This window comes from Diprion similis, chromosome 4 (assembly GCF_021155765.1).
Source record: "Diprion similis isolate iyDipSimi1 chromosome 4, iyDipSimi1.1, whole genome shotgun sequence".
Taxonomy (NCBI): Eukaryota; Metazoa; Arthropoda; class Insecta; order Hymenoptera; family Diprionidae; genus Diprion; species Diprion similis.
This window is the reverse complement of record NC_060108.1, coordinates 19,570,522-19,597,356: the sequence shown is the minus strand read 5'-3', so window position 1 is coordinate 19,597,356 and position 26,835 is coordinate 19,570,522. Positions and strand designations below refer to the sequence as shown.

Here is a 26,835-nt window from a genome sequence, read left to right as displayed (position 1 = left end):
AAGAAGGCCTTGTTCCCCTCTCTTCGTGGGACGCGACGACCGACGCCCCGACGAATACCGCTTCGGACACAACCGTTCAGAGATCATCTCGCATTTCGAGCTACTTGGAGGATCTGCAGTCTGGATTATCCCACTTCGAAATCACGTCGTTCGCGTCAGTCAACGACCGACGGAAGTGCAGAAGGTTGTCGAAGGTTGTCAGCCCCGAGTACACGCTGGCCTTCGTTGAGACTCCAGCGGGAATGGATTTTGACAAGAAGCTGGCCAGCAGCAAGAGGGTCGATGATTTGAACGAGCTGCAGGTTTCGATCGCTGCAGGAAAAATCGGCGATGATTCAGAGATCGTTAATAATGGTCTGCGGGCTGAATGTATCGATCACAGCTCACCGTCCAAGACAAGACGGGATGACAAACTTTTCGCACGATTTTCTGCCAGTTTTCAAAAGACTTTGCGCAGAGCCGTATGTTTCTCCTGTTTTTCCGTTACACCGGATAAAGACAAATTAGCTAATGGCGATCAGATTTTGTGACAATTGAAACGGTGATAGTACCTATTTAGAACTACGAGCTTATTTTACTTGGACTTATTAATATATCATCTGGAATTCATGGATAGGTATTTAATCGCAAAGTATAATATTATATTATTCGTGATAACGATTATCGAGAAATGCGAGTGAATAAATGTTTGACTAATTACATCGACAATAAGCTTTGCAGTGGTGATAAATTTCACTGTTCCGATCGTGACGTCAATATAGTCTTGCAAGTAATGTTTTCTCACACTTTAACCAAGTGTCTCAAATTTGACCGCTCTTTTGTACCAAGTGAACTTGATACCCTTGGATGCGTGGCAATCGATAAGCACAGTCCACAGTACGATTAGATAGCAGACATAGTAGCAGAAGACGATGAGACATATGTTTGAAAATGGCGGCACGACTTTGTACCGTTACGTGAGTTCGAGGAGTGTGGAACCGATACCGGCAAAACTTGGATAGGTAGAGACAACTGTAGGCAATTAATACCGGAAAGGAAATCACGTGGTAAGCTCAGCTCGTTAATTCCTCCTCTAATTCGAGGCGAATTGTCAAAGACACGTGTCACGATTTTCAGGCTATCGCTTACCGCATCTGAACAAGGAACGCCGCGGAATACGGAACGCGGTAGTAATGGCGGTTGATTCAAACGAAGCGGCGTACAGAAAGGCGCAAATAGAATTCGTCACCAACAACCACGGCACTACAGCGAGGGAAACATTGCTTATGTTAATGCCGAGTATTTGTAGCTTGTTGTTGATGTTAACAACATCATGTATACTCGGGAAATACCTGAATCGCGTAACAAGGTTCATCTTAGAATTCCTGATAGTAATAATACCAATAATTCTATGCTGCACGATTTATTCCGATGTTAAAATATCCATCTGCCTAGGTCTTCTCGCCTTATCTTGCACAAATTTTATAATAATGATCATGATGACAAACCCCACAACTATTGGGAATAATCAACCGTCACAAGTAGGAACCCGCTATCCTTTTGTAACAAACTTCCGAGCCCTGACCAATCTGTTGACTGCAATTTGCATCTTAGCTGTTGACTTCAAAGTATTTCCCCGTCGTCACGCAAAGACTGAAGTATATGGTTACAGCCTAATGGATACAGGCGTAGGATTTTTTGTAATTGCAAATGCGCTGGTCTCTCCGGAGGCAAGAGATTCCGGCGGTCGGCAAACTTCAGGTTTTTTGGCGACTGCTTCAAAAAACTTGCACGATTGTCTGAGGAGCTGCATTCCTCTTCTGATTTTGGGCTCGGCTAGGTACTTCTCTGTAGAATACCTAAATTATCAGAAACATGTAACAGAGTATGGCGTTCATTGGAATTTTTTCATCACACTGGCTGCGGTGAAGATCCTAACAAGCATTGTAACTTCTCTGATAGCTCCGAATCGCTCTTTGCTTCTTGGTATTTCTATTCTTGGCATGTACGAGTACTTACTCAGTCAGAAAACTGTAAAAAAATGGGTTTTCGGACATTCCAGAGAAGGATTCTTGAATGCTAATCGTGAAGGAATTGTGTCCACTCTTGGCTACACAGGGCTTTATTTTATTGGCGTTGTCGTCGGCAGATTGATACACTCGACATACCTCAGAGCAAGTAGAGCGCAGACTGGTAGACCCACATATTTTAGTTTTACCATATTTGGACGAACACTCGAGGCTCAATACAGTGAATCCATGATTCTCTGTGTAAAATTGTCCTTGATTGCGGCGCACGCTTGCATAGCCACCCTTTTTCTAAATGGGTACCGCAGAATTTCTAGAAAGCTAGCTAATTCTGGATATTGTGCTTGGATGGTTACTTTGTCCACAATTATGTTGACTTTTTTATTGTTGCTCGATGTCATAGCAGATATATTTAGGCAAGTTACATCGAAGAATAGAAACGTCACGCAAGTCCAGAATCAGATCTCTAGTATACCTGAAATTTTCGAAGCCATTAACTACAATGGCCTAGTTTTCTTTCTCATCTGTAATTTTCTCACTGGTGCCGTAAATATGACAGTTAAAACGCTATATGTACCAGATATCGAAGCTGTCCAAATTATCACTGCGTACATGTTGGTTAGTACCGGCCTATTCGCAGTTCTATTTAGATTTAAAATACAAATTAAGTTGTGAGATTTGAAGACGAGTTACTGCTTTTAAGATTATCTAAGTCAACTGAAATGCATTTTTGCTGTCCAAATTTGGTGCCTTCATGATTAAATAATACAGTATTCTAAGCAATCTTCTATCGAGGTACTATGCAGTGGTGATAAATTATATTCATGTATTCACCTTTGAAACATATTTAAATATACACGTATATAATTAAGTATGTACAACGATTCTTTATATAAAAATAATAAAAATCATTTGCCTAAATAGGAATATGTAACGTATATGTATATATGTGAATGCATATTGTTATCACTTATGACAATCGTTCGAATACTGCAGTGACAACTTGTTTTCAAAACTGTAACCAACGTACTCAGGTTTAAGCAAGATATAAATCCATCATTTTGGGATTAATAGTTGTCTCAGTAATGTCAAATCGAACATAGAATCGCATGTATCATCCAGATTCAACATACGATTATTAATATTTTCGATTTAATGGATTACTTAAATTACTGAATTAATTATGTTCTATACATAAATAGTATATCTTCCCGTTATAAATGGTAACTACAGTTAAATGCTCACATTGACCAGGTTTCATAAATTTTTTTTTTCATAATTCGTCTTTGGCCAAATTTTTAACAGAGGTAATATTTTTTTTTGATGATTGTTTGGTGAAATCTTTGAACGCTTTGTGATTTTTCACATGTTTTTCTGCCACAGTTACCAGTCGCAGAAATTCCTCGACATCAAAACTGTAATTTGTGAACTTTGCATGAGCTCCGCCATCCGGATGCGTTCCCTGGAGAAAGAAAACAAATGAAAAGAACCATGCTTCAAATTGGCAAATTAAAAAAGAGGTTTCTATAGCTGTATAGGTATTATTTTCTTACAGGATCTTCTTGAACCAACTTTTCCGGATCTTCCCATGTCAAATACTTCACACCTCTTAATCTAGCGAGGTCTTTGTAGCAGCTTGGGTCTTCACAATTGTATCTAAAATGGATTTGGAAAAGGGATTTGAAATACGTGAAGGTAGTTTTATGAATCTATGAATTTGAACGTGTACGAAAATGGAGTAAAATTTCACTGACATTTCAAAAACCACAGCCCACTCGGGCAGAAACATCAAATGTGTGAGCCCAGCACCGTGTATTCCAATGAAAACGTCAGTATTCCTCGTTATTCGTAGTTGATTTTTGAACGACAAATTCTTGTTGTAAGTTACCTGCAAGGAACGAAAATTTATGTCTCGAACACATTGATTTAGTAAATTAACTTCAATGCTCTGTAGACTTTACAGACCTTTCTAACTTTATAGTTGGGATTCTTTTTCAAAGCCTCAACAAGATCATCCTCGTTGAGTATTTTCCTGTACTGTGTGTCTCTGCTCAGAAGCGTGACTCGAATTTTCGAATTTTTTTTCTCACGCATCTGTATATCCAATCTGTGCAGAACGTGGTCGCTGAACGCTTTGAAAAGACCGCTTTTTTCACATCCGTAAATCTGTTTATCAACGATATTGGTTCGTTTTAGGTGAAAATATAAATTAAATAAATCATACTTGCTGGTTTTTCTTAGACAAATGGTAAATTTACCAACGGCGTGTTGTAGTAGAGTCCGAAAATCATTCGTGGTAACATCGGAAATATTATATTCTTGAAGCAGACTGTTTCCCCTCGAAAAGTCTTTAAATCCCATAACGGATTGCTAGTAAATGCAGCGAAAGTATCTTCAAACGCTGATTGATAACTGCAGTCGCAAATGAATATATTCAGTTTTTTCAGAATTTACAGAAGAAGTGTTTGGTGTTTTGTGAAAAAGTGCTTTTTAGTTTAAAGAGAAAGTGATTACCTATAACTCTCCCATATCAGAATATGATTGTCAGTGTCAAAAGTTGACGGATGCGATGCATTGACGTGAAGGGATGCGTAGAGGTTGAAAAAGTCACAGAAGTGGTGGTACATGTTAACTGCTGCAACAAAATAAATCGTCAAAGAGTATTTCATTCGATTTGACCACCGCAGAAATGGGCGCAAGTGCTTTCGTATGATATTTCAAAAAACCGTACTGGCGTCAATTTTCATGAGAAACGTTGGTTTTTCAATCACCACGTCGCAATCCCCTTCCACTATTGGACGTCTAGCCAGTTTTCTGAAGTTTCGAATTTCTGGTCCCCACGACTGCAAGGGACTGATGTGGTCCGCATTTTCCTTGAGTCTACCTTCGTTCAGTCTATTAAACAAAGCATGAACAGATATCGGTTATTTTTAGTTTTCATCTTTGTATTTAGCTGATAATTCGTACCGTGATTATAAAATAAAAAAAAAAAAATGAAAAAAAAATTCAACGTATTCCAGACCCTCACGTGCAATAGCCACCGATTTGACCTTCTTTCAAAACGTCCATCTTGTATCTGATCGGATCCCTTCGACTAGCCAGATCAGTAAAATTGATCATAATATTTCTGCCTCTGCAGAACCTCATGTGATTCGAACACTCGAGCGATGAATCGTCCTGAGAATCGAAAATGTAGTACATTAAAAAAAATTCATCAACCTTATCGTGATGTAGGTTTATTTTCTCGCGGTGAAATATTCATAAATTATTGTAGCTCACGAGAAAAAGAGGTTCGCATAATATCCTCATCTCTCGTCTTTGATCCCGGACGTAGCCGAAATCACCCTGAGTATAAAACGTGTCAAGTTGGGCCTGTTTTGTGGCTACCCAACCCTTGTGATCTCCGGGGCATTTTGGTACCGAGTAAGCGTTTTCCGACTTGCAGTCGTCCTCGTATCCCCAGCACGCTTTGCTGTCCAGGTGCTCCTGAGGCAGAAAAAGTTATATCAATTAAAATGATCCTTATTCAGCGAAAAAACTGTTATTGTCATTTTCCATAGTGTAGTTTTCGCAAGATTACGACACCAGATAAAAGCTTCGTTTCATCCACTTCCGCGAAAATAAAGAAACTTGTATAAGTTTACTTGCCTTATATGGACAGTCTGGATCGTTTCGGCACTTTTCGGTCATCGATGGGAATGAATTGAAGTAAAACTTGAGCTGATCATCGGGCAGGTTGATGTTCGTGTAATTATCGGCAAGAATTTTTGGCGACACCGATGCGAGAACGAAGATAACTACGATGTAATTAAAACCCATACCGGATATGGGCCAGAGTTGAACCTTAACCATTTTACTAATTCACTGCAAGCCTGAAAGAACGAAAGGTTGGAATCGGAAATTACAGCTGGATTAGTATCTCGTAGAGGTACAATACACGCCTTTTTGCGTCGGCGGTTATGATTTTATATCTATAGCGATGATGATATTACAGACGTGAGAATATGCAACGTGACAACTCATTTATAGGTGGGCGATCGGAGAGTGTAATATTATAGTTATAGGCATATGAAATCATCGAGTATTTACGCGAACCTTTGTTCACATGTTTGGCGACATGTTTCGATAGATGAGAATGAAAATCGATTAAAAATTGTCGGATATATTGACGAACAAATTTTGTGTGATTGATAATCAGTAATCGCAGTCTGAATCATCATTGTGTGTGATCTTGTACTCTCTGGTCTTCTCATAATACTCTGTAACTGAAATTATCCTCCATTTAACTCACGAAACTGAGGGATATTTTCTCCTGAAAAATATATAATGAAAAGGATGTCTCCCTACGGAATACTTTTGTACATTCTTAATTAAGGACACTTCAATCAGCGAGGACACTAATATCGCGACTCGTACTGGATGTAGGTAGATTTTTTATTTTTCACTTATAAACCGCAACCTGTAAACATTAACGTAACGTTCAGCCACGTGGAAATGAAAATATCCACCGCTTTAATAATTGTATATTTTAAATAATACATTATCTAGTTTAATCATAGTCTCAACTAATCGAACTCAAACTATTTTTAATAAAAAGTAATTAAAGGCGAGAAGGAAAATTTACTTCCAACGTTTGCTTTATTCGTAAATTTCGTAATCTCGATCGAATTACAGCATCGTCTTAATAGTTGCCGTCATGTGGTCACGTTGTAACTATACCAATAAGTACGGTGTGTATGAATTTTTTGTGACTCTAGTTTGTTTTTCGAAAAAAAAACAGTATACGACCGTCGTACGTTCGGTTGATAAAACAGTCGGCATCGGAGCGGACAAAAGCTGTTTCAAATAATAATAAATGAAAACAGTTCGAAGTCATAACGTGTGCGAAAGAAAATTATTTTCAATTATACAACTCACCGGCTGGCAGAACGAGTCGAGAACCGATCCCGTGTGATCTTTGACGCAGATATTTCACACGCGTAAAATGGTAGAATGTTCAGATACTGCCGCATGTCATACACCTCGCCTTTCACATTCGGAGCCAGAGAGCCAAGCACAGCTGTTCGACGCCTCCAATATGGCCACTAGCCATTGCACACCCTTTTCCTTTGCGGTTCGATTCTTCCATCTAAACTTTAATAAGTTATTCTTCTTTTGATGTAATACTCACCAAAATACTCATCGAATTATCCGCCCGTCAGGTCTGAAAAGATTGGAGTCGGTTTCTCAAAAATATTGTTTCAAAATTACGGTACGCGTTCGGGACACATTCGAAAGCTTCGAAGAAACGTTAAAACAGTCCTATTGCATATTACAATCGTAATTTTCATTACAATTTTTTCCCTTTCGCTGAACTGGACAATCAACTCTTGTATCGTAAAGCCGAAATGGCCTCCTCAACCATGTAATTCTCTTCTCATTTTCGCAGCATCGTAAATATCAGTCAAAGGTCCCGCCAAATATTGACACACTGTGCGCGCCTCTAGTGGCAGGAATCGATAGTTTTTTCTCGTCTTCTTGACCGTCGCTCGGTCGGTACGAACGAGCGGTGTGAAAGTGGCTGCAGGTGTGGTGAGAAATTCGTAATCACTGATTCGTAATTTAGGATTTAGCTCGTGTATTTTATTTTTCGACTAGTTCGGGTGGGGGTGAACCTTGACATTCAGTTTTAATCGTTCGTATCGTTCATTCGACCGTTTTTTCGCTACATATATCGAGTGTGGGGGTCTCGGTCTCCGAATCCCGTGGTTAAAGGCCAGAACATTTCTACGGCGCTAATTGTGACGTCCGGAGGTCGTGGTTTCACCCAGTAGACGCGCTCGCGTGCCGTCGCCAGTTTTCCGTGATAAATTACAGTGTCCGGTCGTCTTCTGCCCCTGAGCTTCGAAGGAGACTCGAGTTCGGCGCAGAGTTTAGTGCTTCTACGGAATTTATCAACGGAAAATGAAGATCTGGAACGTGGAGTACGTCTTCAAGTGAGTTGCCCTCGGCCATATTGAAGTTTTCTACAATTCCTATTCCCTTGATTACTCGTTAAACTCTCGGGTCTATGACCTCCGTTTTAATCTCAGAATTAATAGTCCTTCGACTCTTGCAGCCATCCATGGGAAACGGTGGCCAAAGCAATTTGGAGGAAATACCCAAACCCCATGAACCCTGCGGTGATCGGCATTGATGTTGTCGACAGGAAAATCGTCGACGGTGTTTTACACTCCCACAGAATAGTCTCGAGCGAATGGGGCTTTCCGAAGTGGGTCGAATCGGTTAGTATTACCTCATTATCGTTTCACCATCCTTGTCTTCCTCCCCCCTCCTCCCTCCCCCCATCCTCGATTCGAACTCTCAGACACCACGTGCTGTTCGTTGCCTAACGTGTTATAACCTCAAACTCCGTACTCCGTCTCAAGTGACGCAATGTCGAGTTACGATTATGAAAATCCGAATATCGTACGTTGCCAAACCGATCTTTGGATCGTGGATTTATTTTTGTACTTCTCTGATTTCTCTGACATTAAATCTGATCTCAAAGGTCAATAATATCAGGATCAAGTGTATGCAGCTGATTCGATTTAAAACTCTAGGCAGACTTAGTGCCGTCTCAGTTTCCAAGAATGGACGATGATAACCTTCGGTACTTTTGAAAACAGCTGATGTATAGTCTTGTTATAAAGCAACAAAAACAAGTGATGAGTTAAGTTCAACTTGGTTAAACTTGAATCGTAGGCTGAATCATTGTGGGAAATAACTCTGATCTCGTGACTGGTCCACTCAATCTCAGGGATTCTTTATTTTCGTAATTATCGCTGGAAACAGAAAATAATATTGTGCAGACCTGTTTGATATTGAGTCACTACATCGCTTTTGTTCTGTGTAATTTCAACATTGTTATAACCTTGCTTGGAAATGTACCTTGTAAATGGCTACCGCTTGATGCATAATTACCATCTAGATTAACAGAAGATTACTTTCACTACCAATCTTGACCTTCAAATATTCAGTTATCAAGATCGAAAAATGCTTAGAATGATTTCAGGTCAGGTTCGAGGTTTCCCAGTATTTTAAACAAATTTTTCGTTTTTATGATTCAAAGTCAAGGACTGTGTAGTTGTAAGAAATGATATATGAAGGAATTCGATGTATCTAAAAATACAAAAGTACATCGCAGGGAAATTGGTGTGTTAATTTCTTGGTATTTATGGATTTTCCTAATTGACTGTCACTTTAATGCGATCGATAAAAATATTTGAAAACGGAATTCGACAAACTATTGCAGAATTAAATGAAATATATTTTAACTCTGCATCAAAATATCGGAGCTTTTTTCTTAAAGATAGCAATAAGCGTTGGAAGAATACAAGAAATCTTTGGAGCAAAGTAATTTCAAATTCGTTTTTAAGCAGGTGCAACCATGTTTTTTGTTGGAAAATACTTTCCTAAAATAAGCCATTACTTTCAATATAATTGATCACCAAGCATCACTGATCATTCAATTGCTTTCCTTTGTTTCCATTCTTTTTTTTACCGCAGCTCAAAGTTCGTGCGTATTGAGAATCAGTAAAAATGCTTCGAACATAAGTAAAGACGAGTCATTCCCGTAATCTGTGGTCACATGTGGCAGATCGACACTTGATTACAGCTGTGCACGAGAATTTTATCTCGAGCGAAGTAGCGTTCTTGAGAAATCTTTAAACACTCCATCATATCATTTGTACAAGTATATATTCGATAATTAAATAAAGTAAACGCATTTTGCAACGAATAGATATTACATAGATATTTTTGCACGTGTCAAAAATTTGTCAACGTACGTTAAACGTATATCGAGCAAGGTGAATTTCTTTTTTTTACATGCCATGAAGTATATTTTCGAACATCGAATGCACGCGATAGTCGCGAGGTATTTCGAGTTAGTTTTGGTAGCCCGAATCGGCGGCAACGTTGTGAAATGCGAAAAAGAAACTTGCGACAACAATTGACCTTAGAATAAAATTAGAAAAACACTTCATTTTCGCTTTCTATCAATGCTGCAAACGCGATTATTCCAGACACTATGCTGAAAAGCTGACAATGAGCAACGCTGCGAGTATAGAGAGCAACGTTTTCCATTCAAGATAAAACTGACAACCCGATATAATCATCCCGCAACGAGAATTGTCCGCATGTGACACAGCGTTGATACCAGAAGTCTTCCATTCAATATTCGCGGTTCGCGATTAGTTTCATTGATAATATTAGCAATTCCCTGTACAATAATTTCGTGTAGATATAAGGTTTGTTGACTTTGCTGAGGCGCGATCAATCTTTTCGCAAAACTTTCCATCACCCTTCTAGCACAGCACAGCAGACGTTAATATATGTTGCCGTTTAGATCTGACCTCTGCGGATTATCTCGACATTGACTTGAATTACTTTTGAAGTTGACAAGTGTTGCATCCAACCCCCGGATATTAACACCACTTTGTACATGAATTCATCTAATTATTTTTAACATACTTACTCTCTATTTAACGCGCGAGGGGGAATAGATTCGACTTGTACATACATATAATACGTAATATGTTTGTACGGAGGAAAACACCGAGAGCAAAAAATCGAGTATTTTGTCTCTAATTCCGTTTCTTTCCACACTTTTCATTACAGCTCATAGGAACTGCTTCGGTTTGTTATGCCAGCGAATGGAGCGAAGTGGACATTGAGAACAAACAGATGACGTTGAAGACCAGAAACGTGAGTAATTCCTTTGTTGCGTATTTTAGTACTATCTATATATATATTATATTGACATTTTTAAAAATTTGGAGAGACCATTTAAAATTTTTTTTGAGCTGTCCTTTGGAGTGGGCTCTTAAAACATCAAAAACTAACATTTTGTCACACGAGACTAAAAAAAAAAAAAAAAATCGTTTTTTTTTGCGCCACCCTAATATATATATATATATATGCGTTGCGTATATTATTCAAATATTTTTTTAATACTAGAATCCGTTGAAACTTTGGAGTTTGATGTATTATAATAATGTATTATGTAACAAATTATACCTATGCATCAATATTTACGTATCGCTGCCGCACGGTGGAATTTTTTTTTTTTTTCTAGTAACGTTGTTTACAGAGTTTGATAAACCTTTTAAAGTTCTTCCTAATCGCAGAACTGCACGATATTAAGGTGAAATTGATAAGAGAATATTTTTCGTCTCAGTCCAAGGATAGGTCAATTTTTATCGCAATTTTATGTGCTGCCCATCTCGCGGCGGTTAAGTGATATCTTTATGTCCAGCCGCTGTTGCGGTGACGTCACTGGAATTTGCGATCAATTGATGAGGTCACTTATAAACGTGTAAAACGGAAAATTTTTATCCTTAATTAATGCTGTTCGGATTTTTCCATAATGTGATCAATTATATATACCATTTAAGGAAAGTCGTGATAATTAATTCAAATTTGCGGCGATTGAATGAAAACGTGAATACACACGTTACGACATTTGTCGTCATAGTTGTAAGTCTTAAAATTCTTTGCTTTTACATCGCTAACATTTTCATACCACCGTTCGTCATTCACGGTTATATCTATACGTGTTGACCCTGAAAACAATTGTACGATTTATTTTCGTAATGCGAGTTGGAAGCTGCGCCAGATCTTACGAGAATGATAGAAGGACTCACACAAGTCACCGATTTTACTATTATACACTATTTCTAATGTCTATTACATGCTTACGTCATTACTTCTGACAAAGTATTGGTATCGAGTTAATTTGCGATTTAGATTTCCGTATCTCTGTGGGTTTTTTTTTTTTTTTTTTTTTTTTCAAATAATCGAAAGACGAAGTCGACCCATCCGTATGCCTATCTACTTGTCATATTTTCTTTTTTATATTTCCGATACACTTTTGTCTTACGTAATTACTGGTTTGAAAAAAATAGAAAAAAAAACACCAGAGGAATACCTTATCATCGTTGAAGAGTAAACTATAAACGTTATCCGGTGCTGCCTGTTTTACCGAGCGTTGTTAATGATTTGTTTTCCATGTTTTACGAGGATGTTAAGAGATGGCGTTACTCGAACATTTTCAAGTTATTGTAAAAGTTGAAAATAAGAATTCTAGGATCGTAATTATTATAGGTGAAATTTTTACAAAAGTGAGAAAAATATTATTCATAGAGTTAAATACTTATTTATAAGTGAAACGATAAAGAAGAAAGAAAAAAATTAATTGTGCAACAATATTGCTTAAATTATTTGAAAATTTCACGATGTTTTTGTATTTTTAATATCTAATAAAATTCGATCTGATCCACATACTTCCCAATTTTTTTCATGGTATACGGAATTCAATCTGCACCAATGAATCACGTGCAAATATTTCCTAATCGTAGATAATAATGTGATTGAATAACGGATGAGCAATACCTGTTATAACGTTTTCAATGTAATTATTGAGATTCTGATGAAGCTGCCAACAGATAGGTGTTCAAGGTATCCACGTAGGCACATTCAGCAGAGCCAGTGGAGTGAGCAAATGTCACCTCTTGTCATATCATTTGTCATCATCTGCTTTTCTTTTTATTACTTTTCCCGCCGAATGCAATCAACGAAATGTCAGTATTATGAATGGATGGATATAATTTGCTTGTTCATGTGATTCAATTTTTATATTCATGAACCGAACCCCGTTGGACATTGATTATACATATATATACAGAACCTAAAAAACATAATCAGAAACATAAATTTCGATTCAATAATCTTCTTTTTCCAAAAAATGCAAATTATATGTACTTATGGTTTATCATATATCGAAAAACTTGATTACTTCGCCTCTTTCAACGATACAGTATGTAACGAATAAAAGTGTATAAATCTTTTGAAAACGCTGCAATTGCAACGCAATTTATTGTCAAAGTTTTTTTATATTGAAAGTTTTAAAAATTCTCACGTGGTACACAGTACGCAGCCCTCGAATATTCTTGGCGCGTAGTATTATATAAAAGCTCGATGGCGCGTATGTATGTGTATGCATAAAATGTGTTCGATGTCTTGATGATTTCTGTAGAAAAATTCAGTGCGCGTAGGCGGCGTCTCTGAATGTCGCTATTCAAGCTCCCTCTCCCCTCAATTTTCCGCGGTAACGCTGCGGAGGCGGCAAATCGCATTCGTAAATTTCAGGCTGCACTCACGCCTATTTTATCGAAGAAGAAAAAGTAGAAGCAGAAGAATAGCGGTATAGAAAGGAGAAATGTAAGAAGGAGGAAAAAAAAAATCAATGAACGAATAAATCAATGCAGATATATATATCACACCAGCCTACTTGCCATGCATTTCACACAAATAATCGTCGTTGAGCTCATCTATGATTCAAAGATTATATTCTATGTATATTCGATCGCTCAGAGGGTCGTGAGTCAAGAATATTTTCAGATAGATCCCGAACGATCTCTGATGATAAGCCCGTGCAATTCTATAGCCTATGAATTCAGGAGAAAACAAATTACATGACGAAGCTGCGGTTAGAAAAATTATTTCATCGTACAATAATGAAGTATTGTTTCGATTGTGTAATATAACAAATTTTAATCTAACTATTAACTGAAATTTGTATCAATTTGATGAAAAAGTGAATCTTCAATATGGTTTGTAATTTTGAAAAAAAAAAAAATCATATCCGTCCTTTTAAAAAGAAATTGAACTAAAAAACTTTTCTTCCTGATCTTACCATTCGTGTTCTCGCACCATGAGACCCCCCACCCTCCACCCTCCATAAACCGCGTTGCACAATGTCTGTCCCGTGTGATGCAACGTCGTCTTTATACGTCCATTCCGCATTTTCTATTTATGGTAAAAGCATTACGAGAATAGCAAGCTGTTGAATCCCTGCAGCAGCTCTTCCATCCTCTCGGCACTTGCAGCGGTAGCCGCATAATTCCGCAGGGCTTGAGCCCCAGAACGTGGATATGATAGGTTATTGATGCGAGCATTACCGGCTGCATGGCTTCGGGGTTGGTTTCCGTGAAGCATTACCCTGCTTCTTCCCTTCCCACCACACGTCCCTCTATCCACAGTCAGGGATATTCTTACTATACGTATACAAAAATCCTCTCACGGAGACAGAAACCGAATGTAAATCTGGAAAAGTGGATAAAGAAGGTGGATAAAAAATGACGCCGTCGTTGAACCGATGCAGATGGTGCAGTATTTGCAAAACAGGGAATACGTGTAACGCAAATGGACGATATTTGTAAGGTTGAAGTTAGTAACGTTAACGTAACGGAACATCACATAAAAATATCATTATTCAGGAATTTAGGAACGATCTTCAAGGAGTTCGTTTTTCAAAATACATATATTTTGTCTTATCATGGTTTACTAGATTTCAGACAATTCTAAAAGCGCGAAGTAACCAATTTTCGTCCTAAACACAAATCGTTACAGTAACGTTGCTAAATTCATTCTCGTTGATTAATATTTATCTTATATTCAAACTACGATCTGCGATCAATCTTGAAAAGACACGAATTTTCCGTTTCATTCGTATCACCGATTCGTTTCAATGATCAATAAAAATCATAACTTTTTCTCCAAAAAATTCATCACAATCAGATTAATTCTCTACAATATCTACACAGCTTGTTCCTTTACTGAACATTAACAAGTATCACACGCGCAAACATAAAATACATAGGAAAACATCAGGGAAATTAAAATCTCGAAAGCCTGGGTGAATTATACTCGTTTTCACAGTCACACCTTCTGTACCTACACTTTGTTCATATCTGGGGGAATCCCCCCTGACGTACGATTATATTTCTTTGCTCGCAATCTCGGCTGCAGGCAGGCCTGTTGTTTTTACACTACATCCGCAGGCTACGACTGAAATTGAACAATTCCCCATAGATATCCTCTGCTGTAATGTTATACCTACTCGCTAGCTGCTCACTCGCGTGCAGTCTGAAAGAAATTCTTCATCGTTTTGTTATTTTTAAAGTGAATTTCTCAGTTTCTATATTATTATATAGCTTATAAACTTACCTCGAAACGAGTCCACAAAACATAATTTTATTGCATTATTATTGCTCATTGTCACTGAAAATAGTCTCACAAAAGAAAAAAAATTATTCATTTTACATCACCGATTCACAATATTTTTTTAACGATAACGGGGGAAAATGAAGTCCGTTGCTTAGGCTGTCGCGGTGTGATTTCTAAATCTATAGTTTAATAACCAACTCGATCTATAAAACTTGTAGCTCTACATATAATAGCCTGCAGCTCGCGTATGTTCCCTGATAATACGAGCTCGTGGCGTACAGAGAGGCGTTGTTAGATGTTCATCGATGTTAGCCGGCACTCCCTGTAACAGCTCTCCTGCTGTTTGGTAATTAGTAATTCTCGTTAAAGTTTCGGCGCAGCTCAGGGATATAGACTACATTTGGCTAACTAGCCAATCGATTCCCAGGAGAGACATATCTTCTCGTATATACATACATACATACATACAGTTGTTAGTTGTTACACAATATGTACATATACGTATATTATACATACCTACCCTCGCGATATTCGTCTACCTTATAATAACACTGCATATAAACGTATAATGGAAACTCCTTGTACCCTTAGTCCCTGTGCAGGTCATTCGACGCTAAATGTATGTGTATGTGTATGTATGTGTATGTATATGTATGTATACCTATATTCGTTGCTTTAACACCGTTCATTCGGTATAACTTAACACGAGGTATACAATATAGGTAGTTATATTCATAAAATATACTGTCACTCGAAAGTTCCCGAGGGAGTCTCGGAAAGTTTCACCGTTGTCTATGTAGGTCGGTATCTCGATTCGGACTAACGAGTTAACAATAACACGCAGTTGCTTCCGTAATAACTTTTCTAATTTTTTTTTTTTTTTTTTTTGTTGTTTATTTATTTATTTATTTATTTATTTTATTTTTTGTTTCCGTTTGAATAAACTTTTCCTTCATCGGTATTAAAAGTTGCGAAAAAATTATTTACTTCTTTACACATATATATATATATATATTTATATATATAATATTATGTAATAGATATATAACTGTTACGTTGACGACGAGCAATACCGGGGATAAAATCCACTCCGAAGGGGCGAATCGACGTTGCAATGGGTGTGTCGGAGAAACGACGCGGCGACTTTGAATTATCGTTCGGACGTAGGAATACGGCCCTTTAAATCATGAAGGTAACAAATTTCACGCGAATAACACGGCGCTGCACGTTGAACTGCACATCATACTGCACTGCTGCCGCGAGGTTGATTTTACTTTGGGAAACACCGAAACACGTCGCGTCGGTCGTTATTCTGGACAGGATATACTATGGAGCCGGGCTTGATGCCACGCTGAATGCAACGCACGGGAGTTTTTGAATTGATTGAAATATGGGGTTAAGTGCAGCCGCCTCTTCCTCGTCCCCCCCCCCCCCCCCCCCCCCCCATACCGTAAACCTTAATGAAAAATAATGCTCGTACTGCGTTCGTGCTTCCTCTCTGACTACTCTATCTGTTGTACTTCTTTCTGCACCGCAGTTTCGGTTACACGATACGGTTTTTTCGTCGCGACATGCATCGCGGTTTTTATATATCAGTCCATCCGGCTGTCGTAAAGCTATAACCGCTGTGCGGAGAGTCCAGACGAGACTTTTTGTATGTTTGTTTTTTTTTTTTTTTTTTCCCGTACTCTTTTTACTTTGCGAAACAGATATGTAACAAATTATGGGATAAACGGGAGAAAGTGCGAAGTTTTTTCAATGTTTTTTTTTTTTTTTCGGAATTATTTTTCGTACAGGTTTTTTGATGAACCTGCGACATTTATTTTTCGTAATAACTTTTTTGTTTTTCAATCAATGAGATTTATAAAAAGCATTTAAATTCGTTGTCAGATTATACGTATTGCAATTCGATTTTTGAAAATTTTGAATGTTTCACGTCTTATTGGTTTTCGGAGTGAACTTTTTTTTTTTTTTTCAAACATTGAGATTGGACTATATTGTGTGTAATATAACAGTAATTACAATTACTTACGGTTACGGTAAAATTTTTTGTTTTCACCTCAGTGAATTCAACATTGTAATTGTTTTCCTGATCATACCCAATATCGTCGCAGTTTTATAAAATTTAATATTTCACGGTTCCGACGTAGGAAAAAAGCGTTGCAGAAAATTTTTAGAAAATTTTTTTATGCTACTTTTTTTTTTAACCAATCTAAAGCGATTTGAAGCGAATTTGTAAATAGAGCATTGCAATATCGAAGCTTTTGTTTAGAATTTCAGAATTTTTCAAATTTTCGTATTTTTAAAGAGTTTTATATTGTCGCTGACCCCCCCCAAAAAAAAAAACCACGTTTAAATTCGTCAAATCTGTCAAATCTGCTGCTCCTTCTGCAGAATTATATACAACAATTTTGAATATTCACCGATAGCGATCTCCTCTATCGCTGGAATGCAGACTAACCGAGTGACACTCGATTGCTATTGAGACATGAATGTGCATAGGAACCTCCGAGGAGACGCTTGTCACAACTTAACGAAGTTAAGGGGATCGTGAGATGTTGAAGCGGGGAAGGGGAGGTTGCTTTAGATTCGGCCGAGCTGGACTGTGTCGAGTACGGATTAAACTTGGCTAATGAGATGGTTAAACTGACCAAAGCTTGCCACAAATACCCTCGAGATCTTCCAACAATGCGTCATTCTGTGCAGATGCCTGAGGCTGCGGGATGTGCGAAATCCAATTCGCGATTAAGTGGATCGAATTAATTGTAGGTACGATTATGTTGTTGAGAGTTCGCTTGAGAGAGAGGTGGATAAAATAGGACCGATTTTCGAAAGTTTGATCGAAACTTCCTTTCTTTAGTGAAATTGTCAATTTTCTTATCATTTTTTATCCATTTCATACGTACGTTAATGAAGTCTGATTAAAAAGTTGTTAAGAATTTTTCGAAACGTACTTCGCGCTTATTTACACTTTTATCGCAGAGGGTTGAAATTTTTTTTATGTAAGATTCTTACTGCGCTACGGTGTAAAAATTTGTGAATGAAATTTCTGTTCATAATTTTTATTTGGTATGTAGAAATAAATAATAGTTGATACAAGAGAAGGAAAAATTTCGTCGGAGTATAGCCTTGATTTTTATACCGTCCGTATTATAGGTACGTTTTTTGCATTTTAATAGGTACATGTATACTTGTTTAATTTTTGTACTTTTATTTAGGCAACGTTAATTACTACCTCGTTTTTACTTTTATTCCACATTTTGAGCGAAAATTCGTATTCGAGCCTCGAGGGTATAAGAAACAAATTGATAAAAAAGAAAGAAAGTTATGAAAATAAAAATACAAATGTCTGTTATATTACATACGGACAGGTAAGCAAAGTACGCCAATTATTTTCGCTTAATATCTGAAACAGTTTTTGTTGCAAAAACATACAGTTTAAATACGGGTGTAAATGAAAAGTAAACATAAAAGCAGAAGCTCTCCGCTTGGCTAAAACCTCCTTCATATATATATATCTATGTTTGTGCATTATTATGTACGTACACGCGTATGCGTAATTAACCCCACACCGTGTAAGGGGCGCCATAAAAGAGCCCAGCAACCGAATCGTTCGCGCAATTCTTTGGCCTCGTTTAGGATATTTGAATTTTGTAAACGGTAGTTTTAGCCGGTGTAAAAAAAGAAGCAAAAGAGAAGAAAAAAAATTATCCTACTATATATATATATTTTCTTTACTAACTTAAAAAATTGACCGGATTATTTTTATACACGAATTGAACAATTGCAATTATCGTGCCCATGGATTCGTTGAACTGCTGATTTTTCCGTCAACTCAAGTATTTACATGTAACTTTTTGTCCTGTTATAGCAGTTTACAATTCCGTCAGGTTGTAAAGGGATGATTATAGCCGAAACCCACGCGGGTGTAACGCAATGTTCATTTTGCCGAACAATCTGCGTATGAACACGCGAATTTGCATCGTCATCAGTGATGCACACGCTATCATCGTGATTATACCTACCCCAGCTTTGTACGATTCGTACCTACTGACAATCAGCGCGCTGCTGCATCTGTATATCGTGTTCATTGTCCTGCAACGTAGTAATGCGATTGCACTTCCAGAACGCAATAGTTTGGCGCAATGTTCATGAATTGTTTTTTTTTTTTTTTTTTTATGATTATTGTTTTTCTTTCCTTTTTTTTAGATGAAAACACTCGGCGACCGGTTCCTTTTAGTTTTTACCCTTAAAAAGAAATTCAATTTTCAAAAAACGATCCAGCCACTTTGCCATTTTATTTTGTAATTGTGAAACCGCCAATTTTCTTGAAAGAATTTTATTCGGAAGGAGAGATACTAAATGTGCAGGTAATATTGTACTATTTTGGATGTTCGGTATTTATCTGTTAAAATATGGACAAGAAGAATTTGAAAATCATCTGGAGGATGAAAATCTTCAAATATTATGTTTGGTTTAACCTAATTCAGGATAATTTCTTTCTTACAAATTCACACGACGCGAACTTCAACTGTATTCTGGAGTTGTTATAGGGTTTATTTCACAATGTCTGACCGACTGCTTGACTTCAAAGGCTGATTAACCCCGCGTTGTGCAGTCATGGAATTTGGAACATGCATATCGCATCAGAGAGCCATTTTCAGGATGGTCAATTTCAGAATAAAATAATAGGTGACACTGCAACCGCGGTTAAATTATTATTATTATTATTATGTATAGAATTTCCGTTTCGTGTTTTGACTCGAATTTAATTTCGTTAAAAATTTGATTTCAGCTTACTTTTTGCAACTATATCGGGGTCGAGGAGACGGTGAAATACTCACCTCATCCGGAAAATCCGGAAAACACGTTGCTGACACAGGAAGCTGTGGTCACCGTCAAGAGCGTCCCTCTTGGTCACTATATGGAGGATATGCTGACGTCTAAAATCTCCGCCAATGCCGGAAAGGTAAACTTTGACCAACGACGCTGTAGAGATTTCGCTATTTTTTTTATTATTCCCTTTTGCTTTTGGTTTCCACGATTTGGCCGATTGTTAATCACTGTTTTTCGGCAATTTGTCTTACAGGGAAGACAGGCGATCGAATGGGTGATTGGAAAGATCGACGCGGAGGTAAAGGACCTGGCAAATAACGCGGTGAAATCTACGGACGAGCTGCTGGCACAGACGAAACGTCAGTTCGACGATCTGACGGTGAAAACCCGGAAGAGTATGGACGAACTGCAAACAGCTGCGAAAAAGTCATTCGATGAGATTCAAAATCTGACCGCACCACCGCCCCAATCTATACCGAAATTATAACTAAGATTCTGGACTAGTTTCAATCTTTTTAATTGAATCAAAATTTACTTTCATCCGCGCTGAAACCGCCTGCCACAGGCCTTCGACCAAAGAGTGGGAAAAACAATCGAGGAGATTAACCAAACGATGAAATAGTTTAATGAAAATAACGTGCAGTTTAAACGAGGGGAAATAAAAAGAAGCAACTGAACGAAAAAAGTGACATGTAACAACGTTTCTTTCTTTTGGTAATTGAAACGCAACCCGTGACGTACAAGTCAATAACATATAATAGAGAATTTATGAAATATTGTATTTAAACTCCACGCGGAATAAAAACAGGTCCACCGAACTTTGCCTAAAACTTATAAAAAGTGCGAGGTACACAGCGGAGAAAGGAAAAGTAAAACAATGAAGAAATAAAGAAGAAACGAAAAATCGAACAATTTATTATAAATAAATGTAATAAAATCGTTCCGTTAAAGTAATTTATCATCAATTTCTTTGGACACAAAATCTCCAAAGATTGTAGCTGTGCTTTAATCTGAACGAAAAATACCTAAAACAGAAAAAACTTTGTTCTTTGTCTATAGTTTTTTTTTTTCTTTTTTCGTTTCGTCATATCATTGAAATTTGTGTATAAAAGTTTTAACAGAGATAGTATCTATCAGCAAGAACTACAAGAGAGAAAGAGATATCCCAATCTTGCGCTTATTATACATGCCTATATTGTATTACATATATATATGTTAAATAATTATACAGATAGGCGAGAAATATACAAGAATCTAGTGATTAATTTTAATTCATTGTTATTAAACGTAATAGGTAGTTTATAAATAAACTAATCAACCACGTAATTGATATGTGGATCAATTGATTTATTGTAATTAGAAAAACGTCAGAACAGAAAATGAAAAACAAAAAAAAAAAAAAAAAAAAAAAAAAAAAAAACAATACTAACGAGGAAACATACTTTCATTGCCAGGCTATAACCACAAGGTGCAACTTAACATTGTCATCCAGCTGTAGTGACACTTTTTTCACTGAATATTTTCACAATACTGACATAAAACTAGAATACGTTATACATATATATCTTCACGGCTGTCTCCCGTAGCAATGTTCGGCTACTATTGTCAATAATAAGAACAATAAATAATGTGTATATATATATATATATACACACACACACAAATATCGATAATGATAGCAATGAATTTAAGCACAAGTAAAATTATTCAGATAAAAAAAAGAAAAAATAAAAGTAATAATTATCAAAGAATCAATGATAAATGATGTGCATTAAATTTTTATGGAATTCCACTTCCACAACAAAAAAAAGGAGACAAAGTTTTGTTCTCTACTATAGGAGGCTACATTTTAATAAAAAAAAAAACTGCGTTAAAGTGACAATCGAGATTTCAGAGTGTGAATGAAAAAAGAAGGCAAAAATGAAATACAGATCGATAGTGACGATAATAATAATAATAATAATAATGATAATAATAGTAATAAGTATGGCTAAACGAAACTGATACCGAAGAGAGTGACAAGCAGTTATACCCCCCGGCAGTGACGGAGTGGTGAAACCTCTGGTTGTTACCTACGGCTAGTTTATTTTGGCGGGAAACGTGACTGTATTTAATTTTCAATGTAACGATCGAGCACTTTGTGCGAGAGTGGATGGCTACTGTGGTCGGTGGAAAATGTTGTACCTCACACCACGTAATTCGACGCATGAATCGAGGGTAGGGGGCGGGGGCGGGGGATGGCTCAGAGACTGTCCGTGTGTCGGACATAATTGATGGCGTCCTATCAACATTCAATGTCTGGCTTTGTAACCGGACGAAATCAAATATTGACAACCCCTGATGGGTGATCAGTGATCAGCGCAGAGAGAGAGAGAGAGAAAGAGAGAAAGAGAGAAGGAGAGAGAGAGAGTCCCTTTGCCAGTGGTGAGATTCGTTTCGGGCGGGGGGCGCCATCCGGTAAATTTCCTGCTCGACGTCACCCAACGATCCCGCAAAATTGCACTTCTCCTCCCTCCACCCCCGGTTCTATTCCTGTCCGGACTTTCGCTCCCATGACTAAGCACTTTGCTGCGTTCGATTCCAATCACCGAGCCGAACGCGAAGCGTCTCTTTACTCACGTAGAGAAAAACCAGAAATCGGGAAGCCTTCGGAGCGGGTGGATGGCGTGGAGACAACCCCCCCCCCCCCCCCCCCGCAGATTGACGCGACGCGTAGGCCTCCGCCGTCCTGTTTACACGATGCTCTTATCATCTCTCGTGTGTTGCCATGATCGATGTCGCCGGACCTATGAAAGCCCGCAGGACGCTTAGGCTTCCTCCGGGATTCTTCCCTCTTTTCCGGATCGCTCTGCACCTATTTCTCTTGATTATAGAAAGAACACACGGGACCTTTCATCGAACTCACTTCACGCGATTTGGGTCACTTTTTTTTGGACCGAGGGTCGCTTAGACCACTTTTTAAAGCGGTTTTTATGTTACCGTCTCTTAGTTGGTGTTTACGTCGAACGACGTTTCACTTTTTACTAAATCAAGTTTAGAGTCAAGAACGAGTCATCGGACTATTTATTCAGGGTGTGTAGAACGTGGCAGGTGAAGATTTGGGAAAACTGAAATCGCCAAGAAAGTATCAGAGAATTTTGTCCGTCCTGGCGCAGGAATTAGGCCTGATGAAGTTAACCGACGTTAACTCGTTCAAAGTTATTTTTCACTTCGAAATTAGGGCTGTCACGTCAGTCAATTTGGACCTGCCATCCGCAATTAGAAGATAAGAAAATCTGATTTACTTCGCTTGGTTACTTTGTCGCGGTAAGATTATGTCAACAATATTCTCAAGTATATTTTAACCATCGTACAATTTTTCTAAGTGGTTCGAAAGCATCATTCGCTATTTTGGGACAAATGCGGTGGATACGCATAATATCAACGGTGTCGTATCAAAAAAAAAAACCCAACCATAACAAAAAAATTTTCAAAATTTGGATGCTTGATTTTTCGTATTACCCTAAAAAAATTCGCTACCTTATTACAGCGATGGAGTGAAAACGCAGAAAAGCTAGGATGCAGAGAGAAAAGCTCGTTGGTTGGTTCGTATAGAGTCGAATTCATATGTACAATGTACAGTGTACACCGAATCGCAAAGGTTCGACCGTAAAAGGGTTCCACTTTGATTTGCGCCGAGAAGAAAGGCTCATGGTTTACACATCGTGACGGGTTGTCACACTATAAAAGCTCTTCTGGCATGCGATACCGAACGACAGAGAAAGAGAGAGAGAGAAAGAGAGAGTGAAAAAGAAAGAAAGAAAGGAAGAAAGAGTGGGGGAGAGAGCCAGGGTGAGACGTTGCTCGGTCAAGATCCCCGAGGCCAATTCTTGAGTCCGTAAAAGCCGTTCACGAGCCATTGCATGGCTCCTTGGATTTTATTCCCAGTTTCTTAGAGGAGAACGGATGCGTACCGCCCTCGAAGTCTCCTCGAACTATGGCCAAAGCGATTTCGTTTTAAATAAATTTCCCGCGGAATATATTTAGCACCTCTGCCACTCGCCATTCTCTCTCTGAGCCGAGCTTCTGAGCAACGAGGACGACCGGATCCCACTCGTAAAGCCCCTGGGCCAATATTCTTCAAAGCTCTTGTCTCGAGGTGTTAAAAAACTTTGCTACGGTGGTCGTAAACAATTTCTACACTTGCTATTGCTACTGCTGTTGCTGCTGCTCCTTCTTCTTCTTCTCCTTCTTCTTTTCTTTCTTAAAGTATGGCGAACCACGCTCATTCATTTTTTACGACATTACCGAACTCCACCGCGAAAACGTTAACGCCTCGTCTGGGAATAATGTACATATTTTTCCATACTCAATCAATCGAAACCCGGCATTCAATTCGTACTGCATAATTCCGCGAGCTGATCAATATATGTACAAATGTTTCGGTTCCCACGCTGCGTAATTTTTCACCAGCGAGTCCGTCGATAAAAAATTTCAAGTTTAGTGACATTAGGATACATGAATAATAATTTTCCGGCTTGCACACAGATCAGATTGTAAATAAAGATTCATTGATTAATCGTGTATTTATATGCCCTGATGTAACCTTTAGGCAAATATTAGTTGAACAAGGATAATAATGATTCCTTAATACTAGTTTCAAGCCTTACATAGTTAGAAGTAAGTAAACTTAGTAGAATATCTAAAAGAGATAAATAAATTAAAATAAAATATATCTCTGTTATATAAATAAGGTTGAGCTCCTCGCACCGAACATCACGCATAACTCCGTTTTCCAATCGCAGGTAGAATTTGAAAAAAGGAGTTTAAAAAAAAAAAAAAAAAAAAAAAAAATGGCCATTTGTGAATTGAATCGCGATAATCGATGATAACGTGTCTCGCAGATTGAACTCGTTTCACCGCTTTTTAACACCTTCGTTCAGATCACTTTGTGTGCGAGCATTCTTTCCATGCTGGTTTGTAGAAAGCTTATTTGCTGGATATGCAAGTTCGTCGGTGCGCATACGATATGCTCATTATCATACAATTACCCTTTATGCTTTTTTTTACGATGTCACACATTCCGCCCAGTTACCTCCACGTTTACTTAAAATCATCTCTTTTATGGACGAGAAGTGCTGATCTTACGAGCGAGCTTGCAAACGCTTTGCTTCGGGACCTGTTAACGCCTTTTATAAAGCCAGTTTTCGCACGTACTACCCGATTTTATGCACAACGCGCTGCTCTTCCGATGCTTTCGAAAGCTCTCGAAAATACGGTGGTCCATCTCGTAGCTGTGACTGTATTAGGTTCGGGGGGGATCGACATGCTATTGAAATTATAATGGCGGCTGAATATTTGCAAGTGGTAAAACCTTGGAGATTTTTATTTAAAGAAGAGTTTGCAGGGCTGCTCGGGTACCGAGCAATTGTCCCAAAATGGTACCGACTGGGTTATCATCGGATTTACGAGAGCACTTCCGCACACCGTATTGCTAAAGATACTAGAATGGCTTTTCCTCAATCTATCGCAGTATTCGTACGCCGGGTTTAACTGGTACCAATAAATTCGAGTCATCTGAATATCTAATCGCGCCTAACGGCGCCCATTCGTAACTCGTCTCGTAAGCCTCGAAGCTTATCTATACCTACGGATTTCTATTTTTGCGAATCTTCATACGGGCGAAATTCCATATATGGATTCTGCTGAAACTCGTGTGCAGCATGTAGGCGGAGTGGATTGTTTTAGATAAGAAATTAAATAATGAAAATTGAATTTTCGTTACTTTACATCAACCATTTGTCTTTCACCCGACCTAGGGCTGGGTATTTTAATTAATGCATCACCTCGGCACGCGATTAACCCATTTCCTCCTTGGATTTCGCGCACTAGGATTTATTATTCGGGACATCAAACGACCGCGACCGCGTCATCAACTCGCCCTCGCCCAAAACTATGCCTTTTATCTACAAGCAACCTCAGTTACGCCTCAATCAAACAGAGTATAGACACCGCGGGAGAAGGAAAGTCGCTACTTTTTCTCTGGCTCGAAAAAAGGACTAATTGTAAGAAAAACATGGTTAAAAAGTATGAAACTGATTTTTTTGCACAAACATATGATTTACATCTTGAATGTTACATCCAATCAAATTCAACATTAATTCCATTCTGGGCAAAAGAATAAGGCTATATGTATACAGTCATTACTTTTCAATGTCAGAATTCGTTGATGAAAAAATTTTGCGAGCCGTATACGGAAAATGTGTGAGAAAAATACCAACAAACAAAAAAGAAAATGCCCGGAAAAAAGTGTAAAAAACCTGCACGGGATTAAGCCAGTCGTTAAACCGGCAGTCAAGTTGCATTTTAGCTCATGTTTTACCACCTGCAGCAAAAGTTATTACGTAGATACATTTAAAAGTTAGGCGGTAGTTCCTCTTCTCAAGCAGCTGGTTTTAAACTGCAAATGTTTTCCCCAGATGGGTATCCGATCATCCGAGTGCAAACTTCCCTCTTCCCTCATCTCCTTCGCTCACCCTCGCCGCGTTTCCATCCTCGCCCTCCTGCCCCTTATTCTCTCGTTCCCTTTCGTGCACAGCGTTAAGTTTGATTTTAGTGGTTTTAGTCGGGATCTCGCGAATGGCTAATAACGAACGTGCCTTGACTGCTAATCGGCTTTGCGAAGGTTTCACCGTTGGTTTTGGCTCCAGGAAACCGTGCATAATGTATCCAAGAAGACTGTAGAGTATCGTTCACGACCCGTGTCGCTGATGGTCGGGACCGTTCATCCCCATCTGTTTCTACGGAACTACCCAACCCAACCCGACGACGACGATCGGTAGCCTTCGCTTTAGAAAACTTTACGCACAAACTTCTCTCACGGATACTATACTTACTAATTTCTTCTATCAATTTCCAATAAATATTCTTACGAATTTTTTCCTATCCATAAAAGAGCCGTATACATATGTATACAGGAAACTGC

At 38.2% G+C, this 26,835-nt stretch overlaps 3 protein-coding genes across 4 annotated transcripts; 2 read left to right on the top strand and 1 right to left on the bottom strand.

Annotated features, from left to right (window-relative positions):
* The first annotated feature begins 905 nt into the window (after positions 1 to 905).
* LOC124406003 (uncharacterized protein At4g17910) lies at positions 906 to 2,869 on the top strand. Its single transcript, XM_046881301.1, has 2 exons — positions 906 to 1,046; positions 1,117 to 2,869. The coding sequence occupies exon 2, from the start codon at positions 1,173 to 1,175 to the stop codon at positions 2,679 to 2,681; it is 1,509 nt and encodes a 502-aa protein (XP_046737257.1). The 5' UTR covers positions 906 to 1,046; positions 1,117 to 1,172; the 3' UTR covers positions 2,682 to 2,869.
* A 227-nt stretch (positions 2,870 to 3,096) lies between these two features.
* Positions 3,097 to 7,117, bottom strand: LOC124406001 (EGF domain-specific O-linked N-acetylglucosamine transferase). 2 transcript variants are annotated; one of them, XM_046881297.1, is made up of 11 exons: positions 6,924 to 7,117; positions 5,655 to 5,878; positions 5,286 to 5,492; positions 5,035 to 5,183; positions 4,738 to 4,901; positions 4,521 to 4,641; positions 4,265 to 4,418; positions 3,972 to 4,172; positions 3,761 to 3,894; positions 3,560 to 3,662; positions 3,097 to 3,468 (listed from the first exon to the last, which is right to left on the bottom strand). In XM_046881297.1, exons 2-11 carry the CDS (start codon positions 5,856 to 5,858, stop codon positions 3,280 to 3,282), a joined length of 1,626 nt encoding a protein of 541 aa, XP_046737253.1. In that variant the 5' UTR covers positions 5,859 to 5,878; positions 6,924 to 7,117; the 3' UTR covers positions 3,097 to 3,279. The 2 variants fall into 2 exon arrangements, with proteins under 2 accessions (XP_046737253.1, XP_046737254.1); XM_046881298.1 differs by having other exon boundaries at positions 4,521 to 4,638.
* Positions 7,118 to 7,613: 496 nt separating this feature from the next.
* On the top strand, positions 7,614 to 21,236 carry LOC124406010 (protein slowmo). The gene is made up of 5 exons (XM_046881309.1): positions 7,614 to 7,981; positions 8,104 to 8,269; positions 10,647 to 10,733; positions 19,831 to 20,004; positions 20,125 to 21,236. Exons 1-5 carry the CDS (start codon positions 7,950 to 7,952, stop codon positions 20,356 to 20,358), a joined length of 693 nt encoding a protein of 230 aa, XP_046737265.1. The 5' UTR covers positions 7,614 to 7,949; the 3' UTR covers positions 20,359 to 21,236.
* Positions 21,237 to 26,835: the final 5,599 nt, after the last annotated feature.

Bases quoted from the DNA above. Each gene is read 5' to 3' on its own strand.
- LOC124406003 (XM_046881301.1), top strand. From the start codon at position 1,173: ATGGCGGTTGATTCAAACGAAGCGGCGTACAGAAAGGCGCAAATAGAA.
- LOC124406010 (XM_046881309.1), top strand. From the start codon at position 7,950: ATGAAGATCTGGAACGTGGAGTACGTCTTCAA. The intron at 10,734-19,830 runs GTGAGTAATTCC...ATTTGATTTCAG, and splicing joins TGACGTTGAAGACCAGAAAC to CTTACTTTTTGCAACTATAT. The intron at 20,005-20,124 runs GTAAACTTTGAC...TTTGTCTTACAG, and splicing joins TCTCCGCCAATGCCGGAAAG to GGAAGACAGGCGATCGAATG.
- LOC124406001 (XM_046881297.1), bottom strand. From the start codon at position 5,858: ATGGTTAAGGTTCAACTCTGGCCCATATCCGGTATGGGTTTTAATTAC. The intron at 5,493-5,654 runs GCAAGTAAACTT...TTTCTGCCTCAG, and splicing joins ATCCAGACTGTCCATATAAG to GAGCACCTGGACAGCAAAGC. The intron at 3,895-3,971 runs GTCTGTAAAGTC...CGTTCCTTGCAG, and splicing joins CCAACTATAAAGTTAGAAAG to GTAACTTACAACAAGAATTT.